General features: G+C 26.9%; 1 protein-coding gene across 2 annotated transcripts; it reads right to left on the bottom strand.

Annotated features, from left to right (window-relative positions):
* Positions 1 to 1,445: 1,445 nt before the first annotated feature.
* LOC101261601 (amino acid transporter AVT6E) lies at positions 1,446 to 6,024 on the bottom strand. 2 transcript variants are annotated; one of them, XR_011220156.1, is made up of 3 exons: positions 3,704 to 3,843; positions 2,443 to 2,556; positions 1,446 to 1,855 (listed from the first exon to the last, which is right to left on the bottom strand). XR_011220156.1 is itself a non-coding variant. In XM_004235859.5 (2 exons), exon 1 carries the CDS (start codon positions 5,357 to 5,359, stop codon positions 3,941 to 3,943), a length of 1,419 nt encoding a protein of 472 aa, XP_004235907.1. In that variant the 5' UTR covers positions 5,360 to 6,024; the 3' UTR covers positions 1,446 to 1,855; positions 3,704 to 3,940. The 2 variants fall into 2 exon arrangements, 1 of the variants encoding a protein (XP_004235907.1); XM_004235859.5 differs by lacking the exon at positions 2,443 to 2,556 and having other exon boundaries at positions 3,704 to 6,024.
* Positions 6,025 to 27,032: the final 21,008 nt, after the last annotated feature.

Raw genomic sequence — 27,032 nt, forward strand, 5'->3', positions numbered from 1 at the left:
AAGACAGTACAACAGGATAGGCATTGGATAATAATGTTAATTGAGATTTGACTTGATTTAAGTTTTGCAAATTAGTGTTTTGCCGGCTCTTATTTATTATTAACTATTCTTAATAAAACTCAGAAAATACTCAAAAATGATTAAGTTGATCTATCACTATCTAAGGGTGGACTCTAGGACCAGGTCTATACGTTAGTTTTTGCTTTAGTATTTATATTGTTTGTTTAGTTTACTTTTGAAAAAAAATATAAAATAAAGAAAGACTTTTAAATAAGAATTTCCATCTAATTACTTTCTAACCCTATGTATCATAATTTAACTGAACACGTTATTTAAGAAAATAATAAGAACTTGAATGAATTTATAGTTATTTATTTGTAATTACCTTTCATCAGCACATCGAATAATACTGTCTGTCAAAATTCGGACATAATTTTATTGGTATTTGATTTAGAGATAAGATGCTCCTTAGGTTCTTGACACACATAATTTCTCTTTTGAACTTTAAACAAAGATAACTACTATTCCTATCATGTTACTTGTTGGAAAATTGCAACAAACAAGTATGCTTTTCAAAATGTTAAAAGTATTGATGATTGTGAAACAACAATGGGTTCTTTTATGTGGATGCAGTGGCGGAGCCACGTGTAATTTAGGGATGTTGACTAACACCCCTTCGTTAAAAAACTCTGATATTCTTTCAGCAAAATTCTGATTCCGCCACCGTATATACACGCACGTATGACCCTCCTTAGTCTCATTATTTGAGGTTGGATGTTAGAAAGAACATTAATTCACGGGCCAGGCAAATGGCAATAACAAACAAGAATTAAGTACTGTTCACCATGTGAATAAGGCAGGGGTGGGATTGTCCAAAACTTTGGAATTTTTGTTACAAACAAAACCTTTTGTCTCCTAATCCTACTATTCTATTTATATTTTGCCTTAATATCCTCAATGGCCCATGCCATATTTAATTCTATTTTTATTCTTTTTTATAATTTATGATTATAAATTAACGAATGACAAAGTCAGAAATTATAACAAGATTCAAGAAATAACGCTAATACTTAAAATTTAACCTAACGCAATTGCAAAGTCCTCCTTATTTCAGGTGATCCAATAATAATTTATATAAATTTGCAATAAGAATTGTTTATTGCGTGATATAATGTTTGAACGAAAAAAGATTTATTACTTGTAGCATATTTCAACTAGTTTCACAGTGTACATGTAACCTCTTACCAGCATAAGTACATGATAGCTTTGTCAATCAAGACTTGAACGGATGAGAAGCAATCAACCTATTATTTTGTCTTTATTGGATATTTGAATTTGTGATGATATAATTTTCATCTTACTTCATTTACTACTGGATCACACTATTCTAAAATGTTTGATTACACGGAAATGATTGGGTAATTATTAGTTTATATAGAAGTAAATTAAGAAGGCCAAATGTGTGCTTTATCAAATTCAATAACTAACAAATGAAAATAATTACACTTTGTAACTTCCATTATGAGTTATCATAATCAAGAGGAATGGCCTAACTGTTTATGAGGGTAATTAGCCTTCATACCTAATTATAATCAGGTTTAACTGAAATTTAAGTAAAGATATCAGATTATGATTATTGGGTCCTTGTTTAATTAAGCATGCGGGCTAAAATTATCAATAGTGCAGACAGATACCATTAATTTCATTTCCTCTAAAAAAAAATTAAAATTTATCCCTTACTATATAACATATTGTTGTTGACCTTAAAGTCTACTCCATTGCTGTTTAAACTTCCAAAAGGAACATACTGCTCAGTTACTGACGTGCACCAGGAAAAGCTTTGTCACGACGAATCCTGCAATATATATAATCCAATTTGAGTAGTAAAGTTCTCAAAGACTTGAGACTATATGTGATGTCTCTATCTATCCCTTGTGGGACGAATAATTGAACGAGTCATCTTCCTATCAAAGCTGCGGGGTCGGAGCATGTGTCTATGATAAGCTAAGATGGTATAAAATTACAGCATTTCAGGAGGATACAGATACATGGACAATGTTGGAAGACCCCTAACATTGTTTATTTTTCTTTTTCTGGAATCAAGTTATGAGCTACAGAACAGTTTTTACTACATTTTACCAGAGCATCCATATTTCCAATTCATTCAAGATTGCCATGTGAGATATACTAACAGATTGCAGCACCAATTAGTCGAAACTAACTCAACACAATTTGTACAGCAGAAGAACTAATACCCCCTTTGTACCAGCAGATTTAAGAACAAGTTGTAAAAGGATATACTAGGTTGCTGGTGATGAACACGCCTTAAAACGCGTAGGGAGTTCAGGAACAACACTAATTTAGTGCATTCATATATGACGTTAACTCTACATGGCAGAGGTAACACTTTTAACAAGTGCAAGCAAGCGGGTTAGAACTGACCTGTTTCATTATCTGTAAGCTGGAGAAACTACTCTCCCATGAATTCTGAGTTTGTAGTATGAGCCGTCTACTAAAATTCACAAATGCTACTCAAAGAACCAGTTGAAAACAGAACTGGATGGAAGCAAAAGAACAGCAACATCATTTACTGGACAACCATCTCAATCTCTCTAATCAATCATATTTCCAATTATACTAAATATTAATGAGATCTCAAAGAATGTGATTAAGAGACATAGCTATGGTTTATCATTCAGGAAAATACCCATTTTCCCCATGTAATCCAATCTATCCTCCTTTCCCCAGACCTCACTTGTGAGATAACATTGAATATGTTGTTCTTGTAATCCAATATATCCTCCGACTGTTAAGAGTTCAGAGCTTGCAGCATTCTAATTCCATAAAAACACGTTTAGTGGAAAATCGTCCATCAACAACTTATACATTCCCGTTAATTATGTGTTTATTACACTGGTCATCAGTTAAAATTTTCATACAATGGTATGAAGGGAACAAGAAAAAACTAACTTAAATTTTGAAGGGGGGAAACGGCAGCACTATTAATGGAACAAGTCTGTTCAACTTCTCAGTGTCTCCATATGTCCAATTTATACTAGAAATCACATGAGATCTCACAGGAACATGACTAAGAAGGCGTAGCTAAGGCTAACCATTCAAGCAAGTGCCCACTTTACAAACTTAAACCAATCTGCTTTTACAATTCCAAGTCCCTTAATCCCTTAAAACAAGTTTAAAGCAATTTATACAGCATAAGAAGTACTCCACTACTTCCTCTGTTTCAATGTGTTTGTCTTAGTTTGACAGGGCACGTAATTTAACAAAGTAAGAAGACTTTTGAACCTTGAGGTCTAAAAGTAAAGATATGTACAATGTATCATAAACATGTTGTGTGGATGTTGAAGTTAAGGAGTTGCCAAATTAGAAAAAAAAAATTTGAACACACCAAAAACGAAAGTAAGATAAACAAATAGAAATAGAGGGAGCGATTGTTTCTTCAACCAGAATTCATAACAATTTTGACCAACAAAAAGACTAATACTCATTGAAAATATATTACTACAAATGCAAATAATGGAGCAAGTTTCAAACTTTCAGGTACTTATAAGAATGACATTCAATTATTGTATTCATAAGATAAGTTTGTTGTATGACCCTGTATTGCAGGGGAGAGAAAGCTATGAAGATATAGGTTGCCACCTTTATCAGTTACAAATAAAATAAAAAAGAATTTAGACTTTACCAGCTGCCGCAATCCATACAACTCTCAATAACTAACATTTTTCTATGAATCCGCGATCACCATTCTATCAATCTCCAACAGCTATGGCAATCTCTTGATATTCTACATGGACTGGTAAAGCTTGAATGATTTGAGTGGAACTATATCACAAGACTTTCCATCTAGAACCTGACAGTTTGACTTGGAGTAGCTGATCCAATGCAACAGGCCTTTCCACTGTATGAAAAAGAATGAGCTTCAATCACTCTCAGTACTCATACTATAAATATTGCCACCCACTCCAACAATGCTAACTACAATCGCCAATATCAACATGAACCAAGACAAAATCTTCTCTCTCACACTCAAACCACTTCCTTGTTTGCCCAGCCGTAGAGCAATAAGAGATGGAAATGTATATCCTAAAGAAACTGCAGTTGTGGCCCCTGTGAATTTGAAAGCAGTCCAAATGTTGGGAATCATAGTCGACCCAAAATATAAGAGTGCCAGGAGAACAGCAGTCAAAGCCAGACACCTCTTCCTACTTTCTGTGAGTGGAGCAGATCCTTCAAACAACAAAGCATCCACAGTCTGCCTCAGGGAGAAATGGATCACAGGGAAAACAAGAATCAGATGGAATACATAGCCAACACGAACAATGTAATTCAATGCTGTGCTGAAACGAATTCCAAGGTCCTTGTCAAAATTTGTGAGTATATCAGATTCAGTATCCTTTCCAAAAAGTAAATAGCCAGCTACTGCCGTAGAAGCATACACCAACACACAAATAGCAGAGGTAATTCGGCTCACACGGTTCATCTTCTGAGGTGATCGGCCTTCAAGCTCATTATAAATGGGCTGAACATTAAAATGGCAAACATATGCATTGGACATTATAGGAATCACCACAAGCAGGTCTAGGATTGCCTGCTTAGACCCGAAATCCGGTGTCATCCTTGGAGATTCAATTTTCCCCTCGACAAGCTTAATAAATGCTATCGCAAAAGCAACTACAACAAACACAACAGCAAGAGCTACAGAAGCAGCTGAAGACAAACTCAAAGAATCAATCTTGTCCATTGCACAAAGGGGTGCAAGAAAAATCACCAATATGATCAAAACCACTAACTTCCTATGATCCCACACTCCATGACCTAACCATTGATCAAAAACCCCAGTATGACGAATGGAACCGGACAAAACATCCCCAATTATAATCAAGTATACAACCAAAACACCAGCATTGTTCACAATAATACAAATCTCAGACAAGATCTTGGCTGTTCTCCCTAATGCAGCCTCAACAACTTCCCCATACGACAAAGCCTTGCATTGAACCGAAAACCGAACAAGCAATTCAACACTAATATCAGACAAAACACCCATCAAGAATATCAAAATAACCCCAACAACCAACCCCAATACTTTCATTGTAGCAGGCAAAGCCATAATCCCCGCACCAATAATAGTAGTCGTAAGATTAAAGACTGCCCCATATTCACCAGACCCAGATTTATTTTCACCAAAAATAAGAGGTAAATCATCCAAATCTATATCATCGGCTTCAAAATCATCACCAGAAATTGGTTTCAAATGTTCATTATCCCTAAAGTTATCATCTTTAACTTGTAATTCAACAAAAGATTCCTTCGAAACAGCCGAATAATTGCTATCCATCACCACAAATGCTATTTACAATTCAAAAATTAAACGCATCTACACTGACATTTATGTAGCAAAAAAAAACAACAACTTACGTTAAAATCAGCGAAAATAAGAAAGTGGATTTGAGATTCAAAATTGTATTTCCAATGTAATCTAAGGATCAAAAGAAACCTAGATCGTCGAAGTCAAAGTTGGAGCGCTTCACTTTGTAACTCGAAAAATGTCCGATTTGGAGAAGTTAGAACAAAATTTTGTTTTTTTTAATTTTATTTGGTAAAATTTTCCTATTGGTTAGCTCAACATGAAACTTCTGCCCAATATCATGTTTGAAAAAATAGTTTAAAATATTTTAGGCAAGCCAACAAAATTTATGTCACCAAAAATGAAAATGTAAATAAATACTATTTCCATTCCTTTTTATACGTGATTCTTACCGTAAATAGTTGATCTATGAAAATATTTATTATTTCATAAAAATAATATATCAATAATCTTCTTTTTATTATATCTTAAATAATTAATTAATTTGAAAAATAGATATTTAATCGATCTAAAAAAACTAATAAATAATTAATATTTATTGTAATTACTTCATACGTTAATTAGTTACTCTTACCATTTGTACTACCCTATAACATTTAATTATGAAATAGAAATCTCAACAAACAAATTAAAAATAAAAGGTTGCGAAGAATCAAAAATAATCTGAAAAAATAAAGCTTTTATCAAGGAAGATGACACGTCTAAAGATTTAAAGGATAGAAAAATAGAAGACTCAATCAAATTATGTGAATGCCACCTCGAAAAAGATCAAGATTCAAATAAAGGAGTTCTCGTCTAATTTCATTATAAATTGACATCATATTCAACACGAATATTTAGATCGTTTGAAGTAATAGAATTTGAATATTTTGTGACGTTGTCATGTTTGCTTTAAAATCTATATAAAAAGAATTTACACAAAATGTATAAGTTAATTGAGGTGAGAAAAATTTAACTTTTTCAAGTTTTGGATCAATTGATAAAAATAGTTGCCAAACTCAAAAAATTTAATAGTCATTGCATTTCAATTTTTAAAATGTAGCATATTTATTATTTATTTAAAAATTAACTTCAAAATACATTAAATAAATTTACTTAGTTTTGTGAAATTTAAATATATGACATATAAAAAGAAATGGAGGGAGTAGTAAGTATAAAAGATTAAATAACTACAAACATTCTCTTTTACTCTCTCTGTCCAACAATAGTTGTTCGCTATATTATTTTTGGAATGTCCATCAATACTTGTCCACTTTATTAAATAAATGAATAATTTTATATTTATTTCATATATTTATGCTTATTAGTAATTATGATCATTTCTCTATTATATTTTTCAAGATATTGTATTTATTATATTCAAACGGTGATATAGTAATTTATCCTTCTATTTATTGTTTCTTAAAAGGTGTACAAAATCAATAGTAAAAACATATTACTGAAAAAGTATAGTTTGACAAAAGAAATATCATTTACATTTTAAGTAATTTGATTCTACTTTAAAAATTAATAAAATTATTTTTTTGAGAAATAAAAGCAAGATAATTAGAGAGACGATCATAATAAATTTGACGAGTCTTAATGTAATAAGGCAGTAAGGCAAGATTTCACGAGACTATGCTTCGGACAAGAAAAAGTAGATCAAACGAGATGAAAAAATTAGATTAATTATTTATTTTTCATTGACAATAATTTATACGGAAACACATCTTATGTATTTATTAAATTGATACTGATATACATGTGAGTATTTTTAAAAAAAATAAAATAAAATCTTCTTCAAGTACATTTGACTTTTTTTTTTTTAATACGTTTGGTAAAAGAATTGTATAGGGGAATGGGAGACAAAAACTCAAAGATCAAACACAAGTTATCAACAGCTAATGCCTTCGATATTAAGATTCACTTTGCTTGAGTTGAAGTTCAATCAATTGGATCATGTGCTTGTTTAAGTAAAACTAAATAAACAAAGGAATTTTTCATTTATGCAAATACCCCTTTTACTGGTCATTATTTTATTTTATTTTTAAAAGTTATGCAAATATAGTTCTTAAAAAATATCAGTCCCTCTCTCTCTCTTATATTTGCCACTCTTTTTCTCTCGCTTGCCTCTCTCGCTTTGTACAATATAATTATATAAATTGTATTTCTAATTTTATAAAGCGAGAGAAAATTATATATACACATGTAAATTTATATATTTTTGTTCTACACACTTATAATTATATAATAAAAGTACTACCTTACCCAAGTTCTTTTGCCTTTCTCGCTTTCTCGTTTTAGACAAATTCAAATTATGTACAATTTCTCCCTTTCTCGTTTAGTACAATTCGATTCAATTGTATATTCCCTACCGAAGTCTCTTTTGTCTTTCTCTCTTTCTCATTTTATACAAATTCAAATTGTATATAATCGTCATATACACTTATAATTATACAATTCGTTTTATATACTTCGTTTTATACAATTCTCTGCCCAAGTCTCTTTCTCTTTCTCGTTTTATATGTATTTTCCCATATTTTTCAATAGAATTGAAAGTGTTTTAAGTTTAGGATGTGAGGCCCATATTACGAAACTAATTTAATGGGCTTCGCTAATTTACCCAATTGGTGGGCTTCGCTAATTTACCTAATTGGTGGGCTTCGCTAATTTCGTGGACGAAGAGGAATATTTTGTACGACAGCTTTTACATATAGTGAATATAAAATTTATATTTGTATGTTATACTAAAATTTACATAATTATGCTTCATAACAAACATATATATGCATAATTCGTTATACATATATAATCAAAACGATTTGTTATAAATATATATATATATATTTCTCTAACTTAATTGTAGTTAACGAATATTCTTAATCTTACATATCAATCTGTTTAAGTATAATAAGTTAATATTATTTTGTGTAAACATATGACAAATAATTTTATACCAAACTCCTTTGTAGGTGCTTGCAATACTTCTCCTAACTTGATTCATAGACAAATAAATCTTCATCTTTTAAATTATTATTTATAGTTATTTACTTTTTCTCATTCATAGGTTTAATAAGATAGCATGCACAATTTACTTCTCAATGAAGATAGAATAAATGAATAAAAAGGTCTTGTACAAACCACTTGAGAATAGTTTCATATTTGTAATACAACTTTTCTTTTCAAATTACTCTACGAGATAAGATTTAACCCCCTTTTAATATTTTTTTTTTGTTTTGTTAAAAGAAGATAATAATGTAACATTTGAAAGTTCAATTAAGGGAAAGTTGTTAAATTTCACTATTTTGTCGAGTAGACAAATAAAATAACCTAATGCTCTACTAATGTAAATCATCCAAAAAGTTTAAAAATAGAAATTCCATTTTGGAATGATGTAATAGGACAAGGGTCCCACATCGCTAAAACTGAAAATCTAATATATCGCGAAAAGTTCATTATATCGTATGGGGAAATGGAGAATTAATCAGAGGGAATGACATGACCTTCAACCACTCCGTTTTGATTACTTAAAGACCCTTCATTTTTACTATAAATATCAAAACTGCCATTTAAGCATTTTATTTTTTTATTTTCTTTTGTCCTGTCGGATGATAAATCCTTAAAGTTCTGGTTGTTTTATGAAGAGTAGACTAGATTCATCCAATTGACAAAAAATGGATCCACACGTTCAACGTTAGTGTCTACATTTATTTATTATATTATTATTCCACTAAAAAGGTCCTATTGTTTCGACAACAAAACCCAATTACAGGGCAATATTTCTAATCATGTTATAAAGTTTTTCATACTCTATCCCCTTCCAATTTAGGTCACTATTTATATCGATTTATGAAATTAAAGAAGATTTTTTGATATATAAATGATTAATACATATAGGGTGGGTTTTAGTATGAGGAAAAAATAATTATAAAGAAAAAAAAGTTATTTTATTTTATTGTATTTGATAAGTAAAATATTACTATTTTAGAAATAATTTCGTGTAAGTTAAAAAAATATATGAGTGGGGAGAGATGGAGATAAGGTGTGGGGTGATACATGGTGTGTTTGTGCTGTCGAAGGGACGTAAAGATGAGAAAATTAGCAAGAGATATAGTAAAATTTATTTTTTTATTTATTAAAAATGTTATTTTTTTAATTTTGTAATAGTAGTGAAATGTGTTGTGACGATATATTTTCTTTAAAATCAACACTTTATAACTATGATATTTAAATATTGTATGATAATATCTCATTGTAGATATATTAAGTATAAAAATGTAATAATTATTAAACTATTTATGATAATCATTATTAACGTCATATACATAATAAAAAATAATTAAATGATACCGTTAGTTAAATTTTACGAGGAGAGCTTATAAGTTACTAATGTTTGCCTTTTAATGTTTATACTTTTTTTATTAATTATTGGATTGATTAACATATACATTTTTTCTTCTTTCTACAGAAAATCATTAATGTCAATATCATTAATTTATCTCTTTATCATTAATTATTTATTCATTTTTAAAATAATATATTTATTAAAAAATAATTAATAATATAGTAAGTTTATTATTTTATTCCTATTGATTATGAAATCAATTGATCAAAAATATAAAAAAATTTAAAAGTTTTATTTTTTCCGAAATAATTAATTGAGGATATAATAGAAAATATTTTTTTTTAATTTATCAAAATAAACAAATAATTAAGGATAACTAAAAAAGTAAAAGATGGGTATAAATAACACTTCGACATAGCAACTATGAAATGCGAACCCGTAAGAGTTGTAACGGAAAATACTATATTAAAGACACAACGTTTGAGTTTCCTTTAGTATGAAATCGTCTTTGTTTCCTTGCATCAGAGTGTATTACCCTCAAGATGAGATTTTTTGAATTTACTTTAAATTTACCAATATGAATATCAAACACTTTGAGAAAAACGGAGAAAAAAAAAGGTCACGTCATTGCCGACATGTGGTTTATATATGCTTATTATAATTATTAGATGCAAACTTGTGTTTGTTCTGATAAAAAAAAAATCAAACGGGCAAAGAGTTGTCCTTTTCTTTGATTTTGTTAATTGGTAATCAAATTCTATGGGGTCAAGCCAACCACTACTACGATACAAAGAGAAAGGAAAATGAAAATAAATGGATGAAATTAATAAATTAATTAATTATGAGAACGGTTCAGATTAATACTCCTTTCTATTCAAATATATACAAGTGTCTTTATCCAAAAGATATTAATTACTTAAATATACTTTTGTGCCAATGAATTCATCTAAAAAGTTTGAGGAGAAAAAAAGGTACCCTTTTTCAACATTACAAGGAATAAAATAGTTTGTCATTTTAAATTTTCTATTTTATACTCCTATATTATTCAACAATACACATATTAGTATTTCATTATTCTTTTCAGATAAAATAATTATTAATTTTTGCTCATTAAATTATGTGAGTATTACGTAAGAGGAAACGGAAAAAGCGTACCAAATACTATATGAGTTATGTTAATATTATATCAAAATTTAATTCATCTAGAAACACTAATCATATTATATAATATAATTAATATAATATATTAGTACTATTAATTTTTAAAAAGACCAATCAAACGGCACATGTACGAGCGGCTGTGCCATTTCCTCGTCCTTTCACTTTACTTTGGGATGTTGTAAAGTAACCGTCACTCTTAGAATTGAGTTACGTAGGTATTAAATATCGCATACGTTTAAAAAATAATATATAATATTACTTTTATTTTATGATTTAAAAAGTTGTATAAATGAATATATTTGTTAATTAGTTATGAAAAGAATTTATGTATTATTTTATATAGGATAAAAAGTAAAATAAATAATATATGAAATATATATATAAATTTTCTCATAATTAATATATATATTACTACATATTTAACCTTAAATAACTCCCAAACGATTTCTTAGATTGAACCTGTTTGAATTAATTTATTTTAGATGTTTTTAAATAAAAGTAGCTTATGTATTTTTATAATGTTTTCGTAAAAAATGTTAAACTATATTATATACGCTTGTTTTAACGTCGAAATAATAGAAATAAACCAAGACTCATATTTTAATTTATGATTATAAGCTCATTTAAACATACTTTTATTACTCATGTCTTAATTTAGGTGATATTTTTTTAAAGTCGAATTAAGTTTTATTTGATAAATAGTACTACAATTTGTAATATTATTATTGTGTAATTTTTTATAACATATAAACTTCTTATGATAAGTTATGTTTAAATTTACGATTGAAAAATAATTAAAATAATAGCTCTAAAAATTCTTTTACAACTTTTTAATACAAAGGAAGTAGCTCAAAAATGAGCCAAGCTGAGGTAATCAGCCAGCTCGGTCCGAATAAATGAATAAACAAGTCAGTGCTCATAACTTTGATCCAATCAAATTAACTAAAAGAAAAAAAAAAGAGAAGAAAAGGACAACTCCAAAGAAAAAGAAAAATAAATAAATAAATTTTCAGACGTTTGAATGACTCAATTGGTTTAGATGATGGTCATTATATATACGAATTATCAATATTTGATTTTTTTTTTAATTTCTTTTGAGTCGAGCCTATCGTATAGTGCTTGTCTAGTGCGATTTACATCTCCTATATGGCTTGCAGACTTTTACATAGTAGGAGATTTACTCAGTGCCCATAAAGTGTTCACTCGAAGAGCAGAGATTGTAACTCTGTATAGAATGCTCACAAACCAAATGTTGAAGTTGAGTAGGATGTTTAAGTCATGGTGCAACACTTATTTGACTATTATTGACAATACTCATTATTAAAGAGGTGACGTTAATTGAAGGGACCAAAATTATTTTCTTCTAATGTAATAATTAATTTTTTTTCGTTCAGTTGGTAAGATTACGACAACAATTAATTGTGCTACATCTCAAATTATATTAGTAATATATGCTCCATTTCTTTATGTCAATATATACCCACTTAAAAGGACATATATTATGGGTGTGTTCAATAATAAGAAAAAAAAAATTATATATTCGACTGGTTAAATATTTTTAGAATATTTATTTCTTTTCTAGAAAAGCTTATTTAGAATTGAAAAATGGACTTTCTAACGAAAATAGATTAACAAAATTCGAAAGTGCTTTTTTATTTTATAAATTTCATGCTAAATTAAAATTAGATCAATAAATTAAAACGGAGAGAGTAGAAACAGTATGCATTTGGAAAGCGGACAAGTGACGTATCGATAAAAAGAATAAATGCACAAACCAACCTAGCTAACACCTCATTCACAAGAAAATAAAAATATCCCTTCTATGATTGAATAAATAAATAAATATGACATGTATAATTGTCTATTTTATCGTAGTCTCTATATCAATCAGAGGTTGATTTAATTTTTTATATTTTTAAAAGTATAGCATAATTATTTTTTATTTTAAAAATATAGAATAACTATTTTTTATTTGTTTTGATTTAGTGAACAAAATTATTCCATGTTTGTGATGGTTAAGATAACCGATATTTCAGCGTGAAAAAAGAAGTTTTAGCTACAAATTTGGTATTTACTACTCTTTCGGTTTTATATTAATACTTAGAATACTTATTTTTATAGACATTGATATGAAAAAGAACAAAATAGTGAAGTTGATCAATCTATGAATGATTATTTAGCTATTGTGTAAAATAGAAAGTGCACATCTAATATAGAAACAGAGGGAATAGTAGCTTTTTCTTCATAGCACACTCATCCTGAAATCCTAATACACAAACAACTTATATGAATACGAAGCAATTATCAATCACGATTATAGTGGAGTGATAAATATTCTTTCATTTTTAATTAGAGGTCTCGAATTTAAGTCTCTCTAGATTAAGAGTCCTCTCCCTCTCTTTGTTATGAAACACATTATCCTCCAATATGAGACTTTTTAACGTAATTTTATATTTAATCGTATTCCAATATAAATACAAAATACGGAATAAAAAATCATAAAAAAGAATATATAGTAATTACATTTTTACAAAAGAAATAGAAAAAGAAACATGAGAGCAACATGTTGGACTTTTCTTGTATAGTAAAATGCACCCACCCCATGTTTGGATATGCAATAAAAGAACAAGTTGGCATTGTTTCTTTATATCATATCATAACTCCCAAGAAAAAGAAAAAAAAGCAAAGCTCTATTTATCACTAATTTATCCCTTGTCCTATTTCCCAAAAAACCATGGTATGTCATTATAATTTTGTATATGATAAAGTATCTTTTTATATAAAATGACAGTAATGAGTAATAAAACGTCAATATCGTTGTAACGACGTCCCTATTTCATCATAATTAAAATTCACTAGTTCCATACCACCAAATGTTTCGATTCGCATTAAATGATGGACCACTTGTTAAATGAGTAAAGAATATATTTAATTTATTCGAATTTTATCACGACTCAATTATGCAAATATTCATCTTTCCTTTTTTTTTTTTGCATGGCGTGTGGAGTTGTGATTTCGACCTACACAATATTCACTTATTCATTACTCTATTTTAATATTTAAGTGGATCGTTGACTTATTTATCTTTTTATTTAACTTATTTTGATCCGTTTAAATTTTGTCGAGAGGAAAAAGGATATGAGAATCCATTGACGTAGTAATATATGTACTTACATATAGAGAAAAAAAAATGAAATAAGTACTAACATATAATCCAATGTGTGGACCACTGTCCCAGTTGGCTTAGTTGACACTTGCCACCACAGCCGGTGACAAATGTAATTACTAGTACTATTTTTAATCCAAAGCTAAATATTCAAAACTCGAATCGTATATTTTATTTAAAATGAGAAAAAATATTTTATATTATTGTCTGTTGGGATTTTGCTTTATTTTAATTTATTTGTTCGATTTTTTTAAAAAAAATATCTATTTTATTTTTCATCAACTTCTTTAGTGTTAACATGACATGTTTAAAATTGAAAAATCAAACAAATAAAATACTTGAAATCGCTAAGATACGTGGCTCAATTTCAGCCAAGAACACTTCAATCCTCTAATGTTATTCCTATCTATATTATTTTTATAATGTAAAAATAATTTACATGAATAAAAGACATCAATCGAAAGTTATCACATATTGTTCTGGCAAAAAACATTAGAGTGCTAACATCCTGAGAAATTTATATTTCTTTATTGCTAACACATTTTATTTCTGTCCTAAAATTCGACATGAATTTAAATTGAATCAATTTTAACACAAAACGAATGCATTTTAACCTTGTCATAAAATTCGACATGAATTTAAATTAAAGTGATTCTAACACAAAATGAATGCATTTTATCTCTATCGTAAAATTCGACATGAATTTAAATTAAATCAATTTTAACACGAAACTAAAGAAAAAAAAAGGCTCATTATTTGTGTGTCACCTTTTGATTAAAGAGAAGATAAGGGGGTGGTCCACGTTGATTGTGGCTCACACGTTCCTTTAACGGGCCAAACGGGCTTAGATGTAACTCTTGGGCCCATCTAAAAAATAAAATCTTAATCTTAAAAAGAAGACCCCAATTAAAATAAATAAAATATTTTCAAAACCTATTTTTTTTTTGGCTTTTTTGGGAGAGGCAGGTCACATGTATGTACACGTGTGTAAATTCTTTATTCCACTTGGTCTTTTCTGTTTTTCGCCTTTTTTAAATAATAATAATAATAATAATAATAATCGGTATGGCTAATTTTACAAAAATAAAAATTGGTCTTATCAAATCCTTTCTTTTTCATTGATTGAGATTTCCTCTAATACCTTTTTTTATATATATTTTAATTTAAAAAAATGTGACAGTACGGTTGCTAAATCGGTTATTTATTTTAAACAATCAGAATTTTAACGTTTGAATTTGTACACGTATGTTTTCCTCTAGTTTTTCGACATTGTGTGTGAGTAGAAGGGAGATAGAGAATAAAAAAAAAAAAAAAGGTTTCGAATTAAAATATGAGTCTGTAATTTTTTTAAATTGAATAAATATATCAGATAAGGTTGACAAAAGCAAGAAACAAATATTAATATGTGGCCTACATATATATATTATTTTGAAGACAATATAAAAACTATTAATCGATAACATAATATAACTAGTATGAACTATGTGCCAACATCAACAATAATAATATATTAAATTTTTTATTAGGATCGAATATATATAAAATTTATTTCTATCTCGTAAATATAGAAAGGTGTATTCTTGAAAGATCCTCAACTCTAGTAATAACTTATTGCCACAAATTAAAATTTCTTTTAATTAGAATAATTTAATTTAATTCTATTTTTAATCTTTTATTTAATGTTTGATATATATAGTAAAATTTAACTAAATTTAAATTTACATTATAAAGTCCCACGTTAAGGATAAAAGCGATTTGATTATTTTTGCTATACATTATTTATGGACAGCGTGAGAAAAGGCCAGCCGGCCAGATAATTTAACCTGACTATAAAATATTTGAAAAAGAAATCATTTTTATAAACATTTATTTCTCTAATTTGGTGGACCTCGATGGGGTTGGGGATGATAATAAATTTAATTATAGGACATACCCATCTAAATAATTAAGTATTTTTTTCCTTTAATTATTTTTCCGCTTTTGAATTGGCATTGTTAATAGAAAAACATGATTGACATAACAAATTTATTACTTTTTACCTCTATTAATGAAATGAATGAATTTAAAAATCTAAAATTTTCAAAAATTTTATATTTTTCAAAATTTATTAATTTATGATATAATAATCAAAATAAATAAATAAATAAATTAAATAAAGTAAGCCCTTGTTTAGGTCAAGGGGTGGACCTAGATTATAGTATACGGATTCGTTGACACTAACTATTTTATTGTTGTGATTCTTAGATGTGTCTAATTATAAAAAGAAAAAATTGCATGTGAAGTAATTACTATTTTATTTTAATTTAAAATCGTTATAAAAATTTATAAAACTTTAAATATGAAATCCGAATGATAGTTGATATGCACTAACCAAAAAAACAATACTTTTCTTAATTATAATCTGATCCAAAGGACTAGAGTTTGACTTACTCAAGTTCATTGTTTAATCATTTCAAAATTAATTTTTTTACCTTATTGATAATAATGATATTTTATAGATATATAAATTTATATCATATTTAACATCATATGCTCAAAAATACTATATAATGTATAACTATACAAATAATATAATAGGTTCAAAATCAAAATTTTAAAAATCATATTCTTTTAAAAATAAAATTATACCTAATTAAATAAGAGCCATAAATACAATGAAGCGAATATAAATTTTTCATAAAATATTCAATTACTATATTTAAAATGAGACAATCACCTATTTCAATACAATATAAAAGCAATAATCACTATAAAGAGCTAAGGAAACACAACTATCTTAAATTTAATTTATAAAGGAAAAGAAAAGAAAAGAAGATAAAAGTTAGAGAAGATAAAACATTATGATTTGCACAATCAGACAATATTTTTCAATTAATAAAGGGAAAAGTAAAAATATGTTATCTAACCTTTATAAAATGATCAATTTTGTCATTCATCAATAGTTGGGTAGAATATGCTCTTATTATATTAATTATATTAGTTCAAAAGAATGCCCTCATTTTACTAATATCATAAGCTTTTTAACATGAGAACATTCTTAATAAAGAAATATATTCATATTTGTCACTTAACTTTGCAAAATGGTACATAATAAAAACAAAATCACACGTTTAATAGACGTTATAAGTAAAATTCAAATTAAATATTGTAAAACTAATTCATAGGTCTAATTCACGTCCCAAAAGCTAGCTGAAATAGAAGAGGATTGTTTAAATTTTATAAGGAATCCACCAATCAAATTAACCACATATTTGAGACTTTTGACATTATTTAACAAATATAAAAGAAATTACACTATATGATGATTTATTTTAAAAATACTATAATATTCAAATTAATTATTTTCACGTAAATTAAAACGGAAACCGAGTATAATTCAAGTTGACTTATAGCATAATTGGTTAGGAAAAAATGGACCACACTATTTGAGAGCACTAATTTTAAAACTAAAAACCCGCACAGGCAGTAAATGACAAGTCACATAAATAGCATAAGCTCCACTGTCCCCCTCTATACTACTCTAATATTATTATTATTATTATTATTATTACTATTATTATTTATTTTAAATTATATAAAACAGCACTATCTGACACTGACAACTTCTTATAATAAAATCCTACGTTCATATCTAAGATTGACTGGCTCTACGTAATTTCTCGCGATATCTCCTAAAATATCGTGGTATTATAGGTGTTACGATATTTTGTCCCTGACATTATTATCTACTTAACGTGTAGTGATGGAGATATATTGAATAACATAGAAATAGAAAAAAAAATGGAAAAGAAAGTGATATATTTAACGTAACATTCAATCAATTAATTGGACCCACTTTCACTTATTCGGCGCGTCCCTTCACGTAACATCTGCCCAAAATCTCATTAACCAATCAAAATTCGACAACCAAGCCTAGACTAGGACAGTATTACTGTAATTCCAACCATATTTTTTTAAAAAAAATTCTAATTTCTTTTGCTTAAAATATTAAATTTTTCAAATTCACTTTTACAAAGTTTAATTTGATAATTAAAAATAAACAGAGGAAGTAATTGATATTAAGGGTATAGTAAAGAATAATACTAAGAGCCCGTTTGGCTCAGCTTAAAAGCTGGTCAAACTGACTTAAAAGCTAGTTTTTGACTTATTTAGCTGTTTGGCAATACTCAAAACAGCTTATTTTAAGTTAAAAAAAAAACGTATTTTAAGCCAAAAGTTAAAAGCTGGGGTAGGGATACTTTTTTTTTAGCTTATAAGCTGTTTTAAGTTGACCACATTTTTATCTTTTTGTGCTTAATATTTTTATACAATCTCCAAATTATCCATATAACCCTAACATTTCTTTCTTCCATTTTTCCCTTTTCACGTTTGACATAACAACTTCAGCATTTTTATCCAAACGCATAACTGCTTATTTTAAAAATTAGTTTCAACACTTTTAAAAGTATTTTTTTAAAGCTGCTTTTATTAAGCCCATCCAAACGGGCCCTAAAAGTTACTCTCTTCATTCTTTTTTTTACTTTGACAAATTTTGACTTGACACATGCATTAAGAAATTATTTGATATAATAAGTTTATCATTTAACTATAATTAATTTATAGTGTCATAAATATATTACTTTCTCCGTCCAACATTAGTTGTCCATTACATTATTATAAGATATCCAACAATACTTATCAAATTTATGAATCAATTCATAATTTTTTATGTAATTCCTAATATATTACTCTCTCTTTGTTCCTATTTAGTTGTCCACTTTAGAAGTGACACACATATTAAGACACTAATTATTATTATATGTTAGTTACAATTTTACCATTAACTTAAAAGATTATGCAAGTGACACACATATTAGACACTAATTATTATTATATGTTAGATACAATTTTACCATTAACTTAAAAGATTATGCAACTTTCCAAGTATAATAAATGTATTTTCTGGTTCCAAAACGCATGTATTACAACTTAGTAGTGTTGAGTTTTATTTGCCCTAAATTTCTTACCATAAACAGGTTTTCCTTGTAGGAAAAAGTTTTGGATTGACTAATCCTTTTTCTGGTAGGAAAAGGTTTAGGACTCTATAAATAGAGACATGTTCCTTCTAACTTAGTCAGCATTCACAATGTAGTTTTAAGGGTTTTGAGAGTTTTGGATAGGGAGAAAATTTGTGGGTCACAAGCTTGATACGTTATCACTTGTGTGAACCTCTCATGTATTCCGAGTGAATTGGTTGAGTTGTTTCTCTCTATATTTTGTACTCTCATGTTTATAGTGGATTGCTCATCTCCTTTGTGGACGTAAGTCGATTGACCGAATCACGTTAAATCTCTGTGTCTTTTGGTATATTTCTCGTTGTCTTCTTACTCGTGGTCTTTCGAGGTTTGTTTTGCTAGCTTCCGCATTTACACCTGCTTATTTACGGTCCTAACAAGTAGTTCTATAATTTTTCTAGAATTATTAAGGGCATATTAGGAAAAAAATTGTTGTCCTTTTTTGATTTGTTAAAATAGACATATATAAAATAATATATGAACAAGTAAATAAGGACAGAGGGAGTATATTGAAAACGTGAAAAACTAAAATTATTGTATTATTTATAGTTTCTTAAAAAATATGTCCGGTTAATAGTAGACAACTATTGATACACACATGATAGTAATTTTCAAAGAAAAAAATATTCTTCTTTGATTTGTCATAAATGACAAATATAAAAAAAATAAATTAAGAAATGTTGGACAAACAAGTAGAAACAAAGAAAGTAAATAGCAGTAAGTAAAAATAAATATAAGAATGCTTTCTTTTTCTAGTCCTTAAAAATGACCTTTTTTTATTTGGCAAATATTTTAGGCATAATATATAATATAATTCTTAATTTAGTTTCGGTGAATAACTATGTCATCTAATTTTGAATGTGTGTAAGTAAATATTTAAAAATTGAACAAGTAGACAGAAGTGTCCTACATGATATAATAAACATGGATGTCATGTAGGACGACTGTATGCGTTTACTAAATTTAATACAAATTTAACTGTTTATTTGCTCACATCCAAAATAAAAAATCATAATTATCAATTGACACCAAATTAAAAATCGTATTTATTATTATAATCTCATTTATTTAAGCAAATATCTATAAAAATATACGCTTCTATTCAATTATTTTTTAAAAACAGTGGAAAGCCATTTTATTTTCTTAAAAATTTAGCATCTAATCAAATTATAACATAAATTTAAAAGCAAAGCAGACAGCTTATGTGAGTTAGGTCAGATCATGATTATGTCAATAAAAGTCATACAGAAGACGAGATGTAGTGACAAAGTTAAATAGAAACGAAGAAAAATTAATAAAATCTCTTTTTTTTTTATCGAAAATTATATTGTTTTAATTAATTTAAAAAAATAATATCCTTCCCTATATAAATTGTGGAGTCTCTGGACATAAGAAAATATCATAGTATAATAATTAATGTTATTAAAAGATTTTCATAAATCACAAATTTAAATATTAAGTGAAATAATTCAATGTTTTTTTTAAAAAATACTCAGATTTTTTATTTCATCACTAATAACTTGCATTCGTTGTTTGGATACACTACATCGAAAATGAGTTCTAGAGACAATTAGTTAGCTATTACAATTAAATATATATTTTTAGCTGCAATTAACACTCTTTGTATACGTTTCTAAAAACTTTAGCGACACTAAATCTAGTGATATTTAACTAATATCGATAAAAAAATTTAACACTCTTTATTAATTTATTTATTTATTATCACTAAAAGTTGTTTTTGTTATAGCAATATCCATTCAGGGCAAACAATCCTTTGTATGTATTCACAAAGTTGAAGTGAATACCCAATTTGATCTTTCTTAAAAAGGAAGAAGAAGAACTATAAAAAATTAAAGTTATTGTTGGGAATTGCTATTAAAATTTAATGGTCAAAATATGCAAATTTGTCTGGTTGAAAAAAAAGAAGTGGTGACTATTATATTTTCTGTTCGGTATTATTTGTCATGATTTTTATTTTTAGACTTAAATTATTAAAGTTTTGACTAATATTTTAAGATGCATTTTTTCATCATATTAAAATAAAAAAATTTGTAATTTATAGTACTTTTCATATAGTTTTAGAATATCTAATTTTTTGTTTAAAATATCGAATTAATGTGAATTAATTTATCTTTAAAAATTTGTCAAATTGACTTTTGATAAACGCAACATTACAAATAATTCTAAACGGAGAGAATATTAAACAAAAATATAGTTTTGCGGGGAATCGAAATTGTATACTAAGATATAAAGCTTATAGTTTTTCTTGAATATGTAAATATTCTTAAGTTTGAAATATACTAGCACATATTTCAGCTAAAATTTTATATTTATAAGGTTGTTTTATTATTTTTTATTTGAATCGTAGATAGTCTTTTTAATATTCCATATTTCTCTATTTCATATTAGCTGTACATATAGAGCTTTATATGATTTTTTTTATTGACTTTACCCTAAGCATTATCTATTCTCGTATAGATAAAGATTAAAGAACTATAAAAAATACATTGGTCAAACAACCCTCTTCTTTAGAGTATTTTTTTCACTAAAAGTTGTGTCAAACTTTGTCATGCCAGCGAAAAATGGGTAAAAAAATATTTTTGTATTGAGATTTGATTTAATTTAAATTTTCATAATTCATTTTTAGGAGCAACTCTGTAAAAAAAATTCATTCTCATTGTTCAAATTAAAATCTCCATTATGAATAAAATAATTTAATCATCTCATTATGTTTCCAAAAGAATAATATTTATTTTTTCACTTTACTGTCATATCTCTATAAATTGTGTATTTTTCAATAATAAATATGAAAAGGATATTATAAAATATTAGTGAAAATTCTTATACTTTGACTTAAAAATAAAATTAAGATGACCTTAATAATTAAAAAAAAGATAAAAATGACATAGTTCTTATTGGTGTATTTAATATTATAAATTTACACAGTTTCAAAATTGTTTAAATTTATTAGTCATGTCGTGACTGATGACTCCTCAACTGTTTAGAAGTCAAACTTTGCCATCACTCTGAGAGCAATCGATCTCCGTCGTTTTGTTTATTATTTTATGACGTCTAATATGTTTATTTTATGATATTAATAGGTAATTTCTTAATTTTAGCTTATATCTTTATTATAAATTATAATTATATTTATATTATATTTGATAACATATTATATTAAAATTATTTTTTTATTTATAATTTCACAAAAATGTGAAAAATCAATAGTAGACTATTATTAGATAAAGAGAGTAATGCTAGTCTCTCTGTCATATTTCAGTTGTTATGATATTTTTTTTAGAGTCAAACCTTAAGTATTTTATTAGGGTGTTATGTGATATATTTTTTCGTCATATTAATATTACGTAAGTAATTGTAATTTACAATAATTTTCATATAATTGTTGAATATTTAAATTTTTTATTTAAAGTATTAAATTATTAATATCTAATTTAATTTTAAAATTAATTAAATTAATTTTTGAATAACGCAATGACGATAAAAAGAGAAAAAGAGAATAGTAACAATTGTTAGTAATGTTCGTTAGTCATTACTTCCGGTTCTTCTAATTCAATATAAATCTAAATGATTATTGAAATATAAAAATCAGATATCAAAATACCGCTATTCATGAAAAATTCTCATAACTTTTACATTTTAAATATCTAGAACGATATGTTATTTTATCTAAAATTAAAGTAATTGTTATTTTTATAAAAAATGCACGATTTATTTTATATATATTTTAAAATTTCTATCATTTTAAAAAATTACAATTATTCATATTTTTTTTATTTTTAAATACATCACTTTACGCGATTGATCGATTAAATATATCAATTTATGTGAGCAAAAGCATACTTTACTGCTACTCTGATAGTGATCTAGCAATATTTCCAATGAATATTAAAATATTCATGATAATATATTTAAATCAAAATATGATATATCAAGACGTAATTTATATCAAATACAATATAAAATTTACGTAAAACTCTATTACTTTTAAAAGAAGCCATGTTGTTTCTGTATCTAACTTCAGCACCACAAATTTTGATCCCACGTGTTGGTAAACGTGCTGGAACATTCATTTACGACCAAAATAAGGGAAGTAGATAAAGTTCCAATAATATCTCTCCATTAATTTCCTCTTTTAAATACTAACATTATTTTCGACCCACTTACAAGATTGTGACTCTCTAACACCTTGTTTGGATGGTTGCAATTTTTTTAATTCCCAACAATAAAGTGATTAAAATAATATAATGTATTCAACACATATTTTTTCTGTTCGGTATTATTTGTCATAATTTTTATTTTTAAAGTTAAATTATAAAAACTTTAACAAAGATTTTAAGATGTATTTTCTCATCAAATTAAATGTAAAAAAAATTATAATTTGTAGTATTTTTCACATAGTTTTAGATTATTTATTTATTTTATTTAAAATATCAAATTAATGTGATCTAGTTTAATTTTGAAAATTAGACAAATTGACTTTCAAAAAGTGCAAGAAGACGACCTACGACATCTGACCATCAGATGTTGTAGGTCGATATATCTTTGAAAGCTCAGACGTAAAGAATAAACGGACTCCTCAAGGACTAGTTAAGCCATTTTAGTGCAAACCAAAAGGACTGGAGCTGTTGGATGTTGCTCAGTCCTGCTATAACTTATCAACCAAAAAACTCTGCGTCGAATTCAGCGATGATAAATAATATCAGACGAGGAAAGAATTATTTTTATTCATAAATAATACAATATATTACGAAATAATAAATAAAAACAAAAGGCGTGTGTGAAGAACAGAAATTTGGAGATTGAGATACAGAAAACGGAGAATAAGGTGGGTAGATAAGGATTAAGATAAGGTTTCTTTTAAATATCTATTTTTAAAAAACAAAATATAAAACAAACACATATAAAGCTTATATTATAAATATAAAAAAAGTCATTGTCACCCAGAGTCTGAAATGGTCGAAAATGGATAGCTAAAGCATTTATTTTTTATGATATGAAATGTCATGTCAAATAAAATTTATTCACACTTAATCATGATAAGATGAAATTAAAATAATTAACCAAAATATATTACTTTAAAAATACGCGTATCATTTGTTAGGTAAATGAATGTTAACATGTGGTTAAGTTTGAATTGTCTCTATCATGATAAAGACACGAATTTTTATTTTAAAGTGAAAAAAAGAGAAGAAAATGACAAAGGAAATTCTTAATCAGGTCAATTTAAGCAAACATAATTAATACCATAATTTAAATCAAAGAATAATACAAATTTTAGTAACTTGACCATTACTCATTTAACAATTGGGTCTCCCTTGTTCCTATTAATCACGTGGAGGAAGATATTTTTAATTTTTTTTGTTCATGTTTGATTATTGAAATTTTTAAAAGTATAGTTTTAGGAAAATAAATTTTGTAAAAAGAGCTTTTCTAGTAAACATAGAAAAATTCAGTTCTACTAATATTATTATATAGTACTCGTGTTCAAGGACGAAGCCATCCTATATTAAAAGGTTTATTCGAATTTTTCTGACGAAAACTTGTATTGTTTATATATAAATAAAAAAATGATTATTTTTTTTTTACAAATTTTTAACTCCTTATTTGAAAATTTTAGCTTTATTAGTGCTCGTGTCCTCCTTACTTTCAAAACACAACTATGTCCCATCTTTATATTTTATAATATTTATATTAGATTATGTATAAATATTTTAAAATAAGATCTTTTTAAAAATGGATACCATCATATCAAAAGACTGTTTGATATTTTATTTAAAAAGTGGAACAAAACCTTTAAAAAGGAAAAATAGGAGAATATTAAAAAGTAAACAAAGAAACGAAGAAGCCTGAAGTTTTAATTGGGCCATTAACAACGTGTCGATTCATCATAGTTCTGATCCACCAATTCCTTTGTCGGCAAATATTCGAGTAAATAAATGGTTGCAATTTGCAAAAGTCATTTTTTCACCAAAGTTATGCCAAAAATAATACGGACCATTCGATAAAATGTATAAAAATAATTATCTATAAAAATATTTTTCATGTTTTTAAAATTTGAAAAATGAAAAAATATCTTGTAAGCAAGTCACGTGTGATTTTGTCATGTAAAATATACGTATTTATTTATTCAACATTTATAATATTTTAGATATTTACTTATCAACAGAAGCTGCATCAAGAAGTATGAGGATTTTAAATCAATTTTATTTGAGGAATCACATGTATATATATATATATAGTTATTTAATTTTTTAATACATATATAGATTTAACGAAAAAGTTAGTGAATTCATCCTAATCCATGAATCCCACCTAGCTTTCCTTTGTTATGCATACAAAATTTTTGAATGAACAAATATCGAGAGATATTTTTAAACCTCAAATGTCTTTTTTAATTCAAAATTATATAATATAAATATCTTTTTATTTTCTTAAATTTTATGTTAAATTAACACACAAATAGATTAGAAAATCGAAGAAAGTACAATTTATTTAAGCCAATGCGTGGAAGTATTCGTTGAAGAATGGGGTCACCAATGCATCAATGCAAAATACATTTGTCCTGAAATTTTGCTTCTACTTTTACCGGTATTTTTTTATTCTTTTTAAAATTACCAAAACAAAAATATTTAAAGATAGTATTCTTTCAAAATAATAATAAAAAGAATTTCTAAAGATGTCAAGAACAATATTGGAAGTGTTATTAAAATTGGATCATTACGTCTTATTCTTTTTAGGTGCGAATTATTAATTGCCTGAGCAATATTTAAAGTATAAATTATTTTTTAAAATTATATTGACATGATAAAAAATAAAAATGAAACGATACTTAAATTGTGAAATACTTTCTCCGTCTGGTATTATTTGTCATGATTTCTATTTTAGAGTTAAACTATAAAAACTTTGACTATCATTTTAAGATATATTTTTCCATCTTATTGATATGCAAAAAATTATAATTTATAGTATTTTTCATATAGTTTTAGGATATCTAATTTTTTTTATTTGAAATATCGAATTAATGTGATTTAATTTACCTTTAAAAATTAATCAAATTGATTTTCGATAAATGGAACATGACAAATATTTTTGAACGAAGAAAATATAATATTATTATGGTAGTTGACATGCCAACGCGGCAGCACCATGAGGCGCGTGAAGTTAAATGCCATTCAATAATTTTATGCCGTTGGATAATGCATTTATCGGTTTCTTGTTGATCTTTATAAATGTCACGAACCGTTTATGGGAAATAAGGAATTAACCGAGTCAGATAGGATCAAGAAGTTTATTTAATTTTTTTCTCACCGTATATTTCCATATTTGCTAAAAGTATATGCCTTATTGATTTTCTCATATGTTATTTTTTATATTTATTTAATGAAAAATTTAAAATCTGTCGCTCTTAATTAAAACTTTAGATTCTCCCACTTGCACATAAATTAGGAATCCCCACACATTTTTCTTTACTATTTATTTCTCTCTGACCTATAAAAAGCCATTTCGTCTGAATTTTTCAAGTCATTATTTCTTCAAGAAAAGCTTATCACGAATAAATGGGCTGTCCTTTTCACTCTTCCCTTCTCGTCTCGTGGTACTAAAAATGAGTGGGATGGCATTTCAGTAAATCTAAACCCAACTTGGACCTGAAAAATTAAGAGCCATATCTGAGTAAATTCATCGTTTCCTGCAATGCGATCTGAAAAACTGAAAAGTTTCGCTACTCTACTCTACACCTAACTTTATTTCTATCCGTCTGATCCCCTTATTCAATTAACCGGCTAAGATCAAGAGCTCAACATTTTGCCACGTGTCAATTATTCCTGCACATAAATTTAATTGTACTGATTAATTTTTAAAGGCTAAATAAATAACAAAAATCCTGAACTCGTTGGGTTTTTCCTCATAGGTATCTTA

This window comes from Solanum lycopersicum, chromosome 3 (genome assembly GCF_036512215.1).
Source record: "Solanum lycopersicum chromosome 3, SLM_r2.1".
In the NCBI taxonomy this organism is placed as follows: Eukaryota; Viridiplantae; Streptophyta; class Magnoliopsida; order Solanales; family Solanaceae; genus Solanum; species Solanum lycopersicum.